Here is an 11,361-nt window from a genome sequence, read left to right on the forward strand (position 1 = left end):
ATGTGTTCTAATGATGCCCCAACACCACCATCAACGACACCTGCGGGTATGTATTGTGATTTCGGTTTGCTCAAACTTTTACAAAACTTCAATTTTTCAGCCTATTCTTAACTCGCTTTAACGAAGGAATTATTGACTTTTTATGTATATATTACATAAAATCATAAGATTATAAAGATTAGAGTGTTTCCAGTAGTAATTATTGTTGTAGGGTTCTGCATGGCAAGCATATTTAGTTACTCTAAATGCTTATATAATCCAATGTTTTCATCATTTTAATCCAATTTTATATTACAATCGAAAGTGTTTGTGGCTGGATGGCATTCTAAGTTAAATAGCTTTATTCTGAGATGGATTTTCATCATAAACACCAATTTCTTTTTTATAACTTTAATTAGAGATTAGTTTGATCTTCATGTTTTGGTATTACTGTAATTGTATTCTGTAATGTTCCTGTTCCTGTTTTTAAACTTAGAAAAAATTAATTTACCTAATTAATATAGTGTAATATAATATTTGGTTAACACAACTCAAAATTATCAGCAAATAAAGAGCATCTTTGGTAGTGGAATGGCAGTTTGGGGATTTTAGCATTTAAACTTTTATAGCCATCAACAATTTAAAGTCATCTGTCATTATAAAAGGCGAGCAAAAAAAAAGTAAAACCAAAACCAAAAGGTTATACTACAATGATATGTTTCTTTGTTTAGTGTAAAGTACATTGCTATGTTCATTTGTTTAGGGTTTAATTAAGTAGAATGATAGGTTAAACGTTGTTTCTAGATCGAAATGACATCAAATAGAGAATGGATGTACACAATGAGAGTTACTAGGAATGGGGCTTTCAGTACCGAATTTCGACATTATGTCAATCATTTCTTGGACTTTGCTTACACGAATGCAACAAACATCCAACATAGTAATGTGGAAGGGGTGGAGGTTTTTGAAATTAGATGCCCGTGTAAGAACTGCAAAAATTGTTATTACAAGACAAGAAATTTAGTTGAATTGCATCTATGCCAAAATGGATTCATGGAAGATTATATGTTTTGGTATGCACATGGCGAATTATATCCAACACAAGAAATTGGTCAATGTTCAATCTCTGAAACGGCTCAAGACAATGATGAAGGTGTGGGTGATTATCATAGATACGAGCAGATGATTATCGAAAGCATGCATCAACCTGAGGCTCCTTACTATCAACAGGCTCCTTATTTTCAACAAGCACAACAAAACCCAAATCAATCAGCCCAAACTTTCTATAAAATGTTGAACCAAGTTAGCGAGCCTTTATGGGACGGGTCTAAAAAAGCTTCCACACTCTCCACCACCACCAGATTGTTGAACTGGAAATCGGAGTGCAATGTATCAGACTCTTCATTTGATAGATTAATTCCTATAATCAAAGACAGTCTACCTATATGTGAGAAGCTTCCTAACAGCTTTTATGAGACCAAGAAAATGTCGAAGCCATTACAACTGCCTTCACAACGGATTCATGTGTGTATAAACCATTGCATGTTATTCTATGGATATCATGCTAATCTGGATCGTTGTGTACTATGTAATGAAAGTAGATACATGGAAAAGGGAAACAAGGTTCCTAATTTGGTCATGACTTACATGCCTATTGGACCTAGACTTTAACGGTTGTTCTATTCGAAAAAGACGGCTCAACATTTGATTTGGCACTCAGATCATCCGATAGATCATGAAAGATGATACGTCCTAGTGAAGGTCGAGATTGGAGTCATTTTGATGAAGTTTTTCCTGATTTTGCACAAGAGACACCTAATATCCGACTTAGGTTGTGTACCGATGGGTTTAGTCCAAATAACTCAAATGGGAGTCCGTATTCATGTTAGCCAGTGTTTATCACAATATACAACCTGTCTCCTTGGTTGGCCTTAAAACATCAATATATATTGCTTCCTTTGATCATTCCTGGGCCGAAGAATCCTGGACAAAATTTGGATGTTTTCCTACAACCTTTAGTGCACGAGTTAAAGATGTTGTTCATAGATGGCATTGAAATTTATGATGCTCATCGAAGGGACAATTTCCAGATGAGAGCTGTCTTGATGTGGACAGTTAGTGATTTCCCTGCTTATGCAACGTTGTCCGGATGGAGCACACATGGTAAGTTAGCTTGCCCATATTGTTTGGATCAATTAGAATCATTCTGGCTTCAAAAGGGAAATAAACATTGTTGGTTTGACTGCCATAGAAAATATTTACGCAAAGGACACACTTTCAAAAAAGATAAGATTAATTTTAAGAAAAACAAGACATCGAAGAGCGAAGTAGATATTCCGTACCCAACCCGAGATGAAATTTGGCAGACAGTCAAACATTTTAACACTGTTTACAAAGGGACTCCGTATGGTCCAACTTATATAAAGTCGGATGGATTTGGAGTGACACATAATTGGGTAAAGAGGAGCATTTTTTGGGAGCTTCACTATTGGCGTCATTTGTTGATCCGACATAACCTTGATCTGATGCATATCGAGAAGAATGTGTTTGAAAATGTGTTTCATACTAGTATGGGCACCCCCAAATCTAAAGATAAATTGAGCGCAAGACAAGATCTTGAGATGCTGTGTGACCGGCCTCTTCTAAACCCCGTACGGGACAATAAAGGGAAGGCTTGGATCAAGAAAGGAGACTATACTTTAGAGAGGGTCAATGTTAAAAAAGTTTGTGCTTGGCTGAAAAAGCTGAAATTTCTAGACGGGTATGCATCAAGTATAGGGAATTGTGTGAACGTCAAAGATGGCACTTTTTACGGTTTCAAGAGCCACGACTGTCACGTGTTTATGCAACGGTTACTTCCACTTGCTATTAGAGGGTTTGTTCCAAATATGGTATATGAGGCCATAACAGAGTTATGCACGTTTTTTCGAGTATTATGCTCGAAAACATTGCATATGTAGGACTTGTACAACATGAAACGCAGTATTGCTCAAACCATCTGCAAGTTCGAGAAAATATTCCCTCCTAGTTGATTCCATGGAACACCTGATCATACATTTAGTTGATGAAGCAATTCTTGGTGGTCCGGTGCAATACAGATGGATGTATCAATACGAGAGGTAATCATTTTGTTTGTAATATTAAGTATTAAACTTTTAAATATTCCTTTTAGTATTCATAACACGTTCTTGATAATTTCTAAGTATAGGAAGTTGGGCATAATAAAAAGAAGAATTAGGAACAAAGCAAGGGTTGAAGGTTCAATCATCAATGAACATCTAGTGAATGAAATCGCTACCTATTGTTCTTTATATTTTGCCCCCACGGTTGAGACACACCATAATTAAGAGCCACGAAATTTCGCACCACAACATGACAACTCTTCAAGTGGAGATCTATTAAGCGTATTTGCCTTTCCATCAAGAAGATTACATGAAAATGGTGGAAAGAAAAGACTCTTGAAACATGAAGAACTTCACAAAGCACACACTTACATCCTACTGAATTGTGCAGAAGTTGCCCCTTTCATCCCAGAGTTTGATCGAGCAGCCCAAGCATCATATCAAAATGAACCAATTTCAGTACTTAGAGATAAATACTCTGCGGAATGGTTTAAATACAAAGTAAGTAAAACCAATTCAATCATACTTGTTAATTTTTGTGTTTTTTTTCAACAAACATTTTACATATATGCTCTTTAATGTAGGTAACGAGGGACTCAACCGATGGAAGTGCTAAACATTTAGAACCTTTAGCAAATGGCCCCTCGAAGGATGCTCGATCTTACAACGGATACTTTATAAATGGTTATAAGTTCCACACACAAGAATATGGTAAAGGACGTGCAACGAATAACTATGGACTATGCGTGAGGGGGGGAGATGTATAATGGCGAAGAGTCAGAGTACTACGGCTTATTGGATGAGATCCTAGAGATTGAATATTATGGCATTGGGCGCTCGATTGTTGTACTATTCAAATGCATTTGGTTTGATAATATCCGCGGTGTAGTAGTTAACAAAAATAAATTGGTTGATGTTAAACCTAAGTCTCGTATTCAAACTAACGACCCTTTTTGTTTGGCATCACAAGCAGAACAAGTATTTTATACACCATATCCTGCGGTGACAAAGGAAACAAAAGATCTTTGGGCGGTTGTCAAGACAAAACCAAGAGGGGTATTTGAAGTCACTGAAGCTGAAACGGAAGTTGCGCTTGATGGAAATACATAACAAAATGGATTCTTTCATCTTGATGAGCGGTTTGAGTTACCGAATGAAGTAAATGTTAGTGAACGTTTGAGCCTAGCCTCAAATACAACTAACTTTGAGCAAATATCTTCCGATGAGAGTGAGGTTTCTGAAGAGGAAAACCAAGAAGATGATACAGATGAAGAGGATAGAGACGAACCAGTTTATTTTGACTACTCTGATCTAGATGAGGACGAATGTTAGGAACTTTGTTTTATGTTATATGGTATATACACTTTAATATTTTTGTTATCACATTTTATTTATGATTTATAATATGGTATGTATATGCTAGTATATTTGTTATTTTTCATTATCATCTAATATATCTGACTATTTTTGTTCTATAAACGCAACATGTCTGATAAAGGCCTAGCACGTAACCTTTTTTCGGTTGGTCCTCCATCAGGTGGTGGGCCATCTACGTTACCTGACCCTAGTGGCCTTCCACGCATCCCTTTTACAGGTGGTTCTGTACCCGGAGCCAGGTCATCACCTTTGTCTGACCCTAGTGGCCGTCCACGTAGTGGTTTTGTATTGGGAGCCTGTTCATCGCCTTTGCCCGATCCTACTTGCCTTCCACATAACATTTTTACGGGCGGTTCTGTATCGGGAGGCAGGTCATCTCCTGACCTTAGTGGCCTTCAACAAAACCCATTTTTGGTTGGTTCAGCACCGAGAGCCAGGTCATCGCCCGGCCCTAATGGCATTCCACGCATCCCTTTGCCGGGTGGCCTTTCACGCACTTCAGTTAGGACGACAAGGTCGGGATTCTCAGGGAGTAGTAGCATGGGTGCCATAAATACCCACATGGGCTTGACTGATGCTATAGAAGATATAGGGGTGGTGAATGTTGGGAATGGTATTGCATATGGTTATGAGATGACAGGCAACAATGAAGAGCCTGCTAGTGATTTTTTCTATAATGGGCCTGAGCATGAACATGAGCCTAAGTATGGGCATGAGTGTGCTCATGAGCCTGAGTCACCAATGGTTCAGACGCCCCATTATCCGGGTACACATGGTGGATCAAATGATGCAGATTCGAATGGCTCTCATAGGACATTTATCACACAAAAGGGGTACAAGTTTTTTTTTAATTTTTTTTATTATTTATGATTGTTGATGTTATAATTATCCTTATATGGTTATTTCAATATTGTAGGTTTGGGAGACAAAGTATTCATCGGGGGATCTTAAAGATATTTTGGCAGTCTATAAATGAACCTTGGATTACTTATAGAAAAATTCCGAAGGAAGTTGTCACTCAAATGTTTGAGCGTTTCAGGGTAATATATTAATTATTTATTTTTAATATCTATTTCTCATTCATTCTTATTTTGCATTTTAAACTTTTTCGTTTTATTTTTTTACAGACTTAATACCGGTGGGGTCCAAATGAAGAAGGAAGAATTCGTGAAGGTTTTGAGAATACGTTTAAAGATCGCTACAGGGGTAGAATGAAGGATGCCAGGGAAGCATCGGTAAATTCTGCAAGAAAAGCTGGGCACGTTATCGCAGAGATTAATGATAACTTTGAGATTCTTGCAAATTACAATCCTGCTGAAATACATAGAGATGTTTGGCGACGTTTGTGTAGGGTAAGCAATCTAATACATTATTGCTTATTTTGTTGTTTTTTATTTTGTATTTATATATATATATATATATATATATATATATATATATATATATATATATATATATATATATTATAGAAATGGGACACGGATGAGTGGAAAAAGTTGTCCAAAAGTGGAAAAAAAAACGTAACACTGATTCTGGGGGGCAACCAGACATACGAGTGGCATCATTGGAATTGAGGAGCACCGTGTTAAATTGGTAAGTAATCATAATTATAAATTTTAGTGATATATTTTTCTTTCAACACTAATTACATCAATTATGTTGTGTCTTTTATATAGAAAGAGTTGACAGGTGAAGACCCCTCATTCATTGATCTTTATTATAAGACACATCTTACCGCCAAATAAAAGAAAATATATTTTTGTCACACCCCAAAACTGGAACGGCGGAAACGTTCGGGGGTGGAGGACGTCATGTTTAGTATCACAAGTCATGCATCATAGTAATCAAAGTAATAAACAACCATTTCATTAGAAAGAAAGTGTTTACAAATTATGCGATTCACATAACATAGACTACAAAGTATATAACAAAAAGACATGAAGCTATTATGCTCCATCTTCTGAACCCCAGTGCGCGTACCTGTCTACTGGTCTCCTGAGAATACAAGTTATTTTGAAAGAGTAGATCCACATTTAAGCTGGTGAGTTCATAAGATTTTAGTGATGTAATGTAAGTTGTAAGAAAGTAGTAGTAAGTGATAAGTTCTGTTTAGAAAAGTTCGCCTGTTCCTCCAGAAAATCCTATATTTCCTGCTTTGATGAAAGATAAGTAAAAATGACTCTACAATCCTTTCTATGAGTACTAAATGATACAAGTTATATAAAACCCAGAGTAAACAAACAATCGCTTGTGTGTATCTGACCTAAGCCCACAACCAAACAAGGAACAGGAAATGAGGCGGAAGGCACACATCCCATTGGTTGTTAGATCATCGTTGTATATAACCCTTGCGTATTGACTTGATACTCATGGAGTTAACTATAATAGTTCCTTTGTATTTTATGAAAAGATTCTTTAAGAAAACCCTTATTTCTTTTAGTAAAAATGGTAACCACAATAGTTCCTTCTATAATCACTTAGTTTATACTAGCTATATATAATCTAATATCGAACATATAGTTAGTTGTGTGAATCTGCCCTAAGCCCACATCCAAACAAGAAACAGGAAGTAAGGCGGAAAGCACACATCCAACTATCTATCGGATATTAATTATATATAACCCTGATGTATAAACTAGGGTATTATAGAATTAACCACCTAAGGTGCTTTAAGTTATACTGGTTTAATAAAATGGATTAAACCCTTACTGGTAAGTTTGTAGTTTTGTATACCAAATGTTCTATTTGAAAAGTATGTTTTGTACTAGAAAACGGTGCATTGAATTAGTGTCCTATGACCTGACCCATACCTGGTACTCCTTATGATTACTTGGTGTATACGGAATATATATATATATATATATATATATATATATATATATATATATATATATATATATATATATATAGCTAAGAACAAATAGATAGTAGGTTGGGTGAATCTGCTCTAAGCCCACAACCAAATAAGGAACAGGAAATGAAGCGGAAAACACACATCGTACTACCTGTCGGACCCGATTAATATATATCCCTGATGTATAAACTAAAGAATCATAAAGTTAGCATTATATGCCACTTTCTACTGAATGTACAAGACTCGACTGTTCTGTTTGTCGTTTGAAAAGATGTAATTTTTCCCTAGTTTATAACTATCTTAACTCGAAAATAGTTTGCATTAACTTTCAAGTGGAACTGTCACAATATGAAAGTAATGGGAAAATGTAAGTATACAGTTGTCTTTTGAACTGACAAACTGAAGTACTGATTACCTTAAAACAAGTTTGTTTTATTAAGGTCATAATGTGATGAATAGTACCCATACTATACGCTCTCCCTACAAGAGATTCTGGGAACCAAACGCGACTTCCGCAAACAAGTTGCTAGGCCGTGTAAATTCACATTAAAGGTATATGATCATGTATACCCAATTTACTATCACCTTTTGTTTAGAACAATGAGTTAGTGATTATTGGTATAATTAGATCCTGTATTGTTCTTCTGCTATAGCATTTAGTATGTTCTTTCTGTTATAGTATCTTAGTATGTTCCTTCTGTTATCGTGTATTGTATCTTCCTCCCTGTTTCTCTTTATAGTATGTTCTCTATGTTATCGTGTATTGTATCTTCCTCCCTGTTTCTCTATATAGTATGTTCTCTATGTTATCGTGTATTGTATCTACCTCCCTGTTTCTCTTTATAGTATGTTCTAGTATCTAGCATGAACTGAACCCCTAACCTATACCTATTATAGTTTACTAGTATGTTTACTTGAAGTGTTACTGAAAAAGACTCATTTATCTACTAAGTTATGATTGTACTTTAAAAACGGAGTTTTATAAACTATAAAGTAACATAACTTAAAAAGAGTTTTTGAAATGTTTTGATCACTTATAAAGACATAAGTAATCCTTTGAATGATGTTTATAACAAACATTTACACAATTATCATTGTTTTCAACTTGTATTCCCCCCCCCCCCCCCTTAAAATCATTTAAAACAGTTTAAAAGGTTGATTATAGGGGTATGAACTCACCTTATGTGGGTGATTCAAACGAATATGCGCGTAAGGATGAGAAGTTCCACAAATGAAGTCCCAAGACACAAACGAGTCCTAAATGACATATAATGGCATATATTGACATGAATATAGTGTTTAGAAGCAACCACATGCAAGGAAACACCTTTAGGGACTAGGAAACACTTGGACCAAGTGTTAGAATCACATGTGATTCATCTAAGGGGAGTGTATGGCCACTAATTGGAGTGTGCGGCCATGGGTTTACAGTCTAGGGAGTTTACAACCAAGGGGTTCATGGCCAATGGTGTTTACGGCCAAGGGGTTTACGGCCAAGGGAGTTTACGGCCGTAAACTGCTGGAGATCATCCTCAAATCGCTTGTTCCAGGCGTTTAGGCTAGTGATTCTACTAGGTAGCAAGTGTATGAAAGGAATACTCATGATTTTGAAGCCTTAAAAGGAGTTTTCGGCCACCAAGAACGAGTGTGTGTTCTTGGTGAAAGATGAAGATCTTGAGGATCTACTCAAAAAGACGATTTACATGGATGGAATCAAATGGTGATTCATGAATAAGAAGGATAACAACAACTAGATGGAAGAATCACTTACTTTTTGAAGATCGGGAATGAAAATCTCGATGATACTTGAGAGAGAAATCAAGTGTTCTTGAGGTGAGAATGTAAAAAATGAAGAAAAGTGAAGGAATATGATACTTAGAGGCATGAGTTTACGGCTGGCAAGAGTTTACGGCCGTAAACTCCTTGTTTGCGGCTGTAAACTCCTTGAGATGGAGTTTATGGCTTGAATGATGCACAGTGAACTCAAACAGATACTTCCTACCACTTTATCCCTTAAGGTACTCGGCTTAAAACACCCAAACAGACTCTTAACAGGGCTAAAAGATAGCAGAAACGAGTCTGACACATGGTTGAATTGAATGGCTGGACATACGAGGAAAAAATTTTCGGGTTGTCACAATTTTGGGGGAGATAAAGAGGCGCCAGTGGATTTTGTGAATGAGACATCTAGGGTGGCGATCGTAAGTTGTCTTTATCTTTTAATATATTTACTAATATTAGTTTTTACTTTTTAGTACAATGAAAAAGCGTTCTTTTGGTATATTGTAGGAATCATATAACAAAGCCCTATCTCAAAAATACGGTGATGATCCGACTCAACATAATGTGAATGATCCTGAATTGTGGACCCAAACACAGTTGCTTAGGAAAGGCGGAAAACAAAAAGGTCCTATCTATGAGGCAGGATACTCGGATCTTCACTTTCTGATGACGGGTGCATATTCTTATGAGTCAACTTCAGCTTCTGCTGACTTTGCAAAGTCACAACAGGAGGTACAATTATTTGCATAATATATTATAGAGAAAAAAAATCAAGTAAAGAGGTACCTAATATGGCTGAAAAAAATATGTTGATATTGGTAAGGTGAAAAAAATATGCTGTTACGGGTGACAATTTAAATATGTTGCCATTATTAATATTAGGTAAAGTGCATTTTTATTATGGTTGAAAATGATACTATGTTGCTATTATTAAATTAGGTAAAACATAATGCTAGAATGGGTGAAAATTATAGTATGTCACTATTACTGATATTAGGTAAAGTAAATTGTTGTTATCGATAATAATTTAAGTACATTGATATTATGGATTGGAAATGTAAAGTATAATGGTATAATGGATAAAAATATAGTATGTTATTATTATGCATATTAAAAGTTATTATTATGGATATTAAAAACAATGTACATTGTTATTATGAGTAGTGTGTTTTTATATTGAATTAAAAGTAAAGTACATTGCTATCATGGTTTAAAGTTGAATTACATTTACTAACTGCATGTGTTTGTCTTGCTATATTTAGGTAAATGAGTTGCGACAACAAATGTCAAACATGCAACAAGCCATGGATGAAAAGCAAAGTGAAATGAATTTGCAAATGAAACAAATGCGAAATGAAATGGAATTGCAAGTGCAACGACAATTGGCGACCTTTATGAAACAAATCAATCCGTCCGGTAATCCACCAAGTAGTTCTTAGTTTTTGTTTTAAAACACTTAATGAATGTTATATTCTTGACTAGTTCTTAGCTTTTGTCATGGTATTGTAATGGTATTTTGAGTATTTAAATGTATGAATGGAATGTTATTGACTATTTTAATGTTAATGAATGTAATGGTATTTGACTATTATTTTAATTATTTATTTAGTTTTTTTAGCAGAAAATTTGGATATTTTTTAAATTATAAATTTAATAGAGCAATAGATTTTTGACTGAATTACAATAGATTTTTGACTGAATTACAGGAAAGAAATATTCTGTGGGAATTATAAATTTAATATAGCAATAAAAATTGGTAAAAAAATCATAGAAAATTTGTAGGAAATAAATATTCTGTAGGAAATAAAATTCAATAAAGTATGTAGGTAATCTGTAGCAAAAGTTGCTGGTAGGTATTCCGTAGGAAATGATGTTGGTAGGTATTCTGTAGGAAAAGTAGTTGGTAGGTATTCTGTAGGAAAATCAGTTTGTAGGTATTCTGTAGGAAAATCAGTTTGTGGGTATTCCGTAGGAAAATAATCCGTATGTATTTTGTAGGTGTTTCGTAGGTAAATAACCCGTAGATAATCTATAGGTATTCCGTAGTTATCGTGTTACGTAGGTATTCCGTAGTTAAATTTGTAACCAAAAATTCCGTAGGAAATGCGTTGGAAGGTTTGTAGCTAATTTGTAGGAAAAAGTTACCCACGAGGGTTTTCCCTACAACCCTATTTTTGTAGGTAATCTATAGGTACCGCCTTGTTCCTACAGATTTGCTACCAATTCTGTTGTAGGTAATTACTTAGT

The 11,361-nt window shown here is 35.2% G+C and overlaps 1 protein-coding gene across 1 annotated transcript; it reads left to right on the top strand.

Annotated features, from left to right (window-relative positions):
• The first annotated feature begins 9,431 nt into the window (after positions 1-9,431).
• On the top strand, positions 9,432-11,094 carry LOC145130411 (uncharacterized). The gene is made up of 4 exons (XM_079065217.1): positions 9,432-9,533; positions 9,622-9,846; positions 10,377-10,530; positions 10,952-11,094. Exons 1-4 carry the CDS (start codon positions 9,432-9,434, stop codon positions 11,092-11,094), a joined length of 624 nt encoding a protein of 207 aa, XP_078921343.1.
• The last annotated feature ends 267 nt before the right edge of the window (positions 11,095-11,361 follow it).

Source organism: Lactuca virosa, chromosome 8 (genome assembly GCF_052849685.1).
Source record: "Lactuca virosa cultivar CGN04683 chromosome 8, Lactuca_virosa_CGN04683_v6, whole genome shotgun sequence".
NCBI classification, from domain to species: Eukaryota; Viridiplantae; Streptophyta; class Magnoliopsida; order Asterales; family Asteraceae; genus Lactuca; species Lactuca virosa.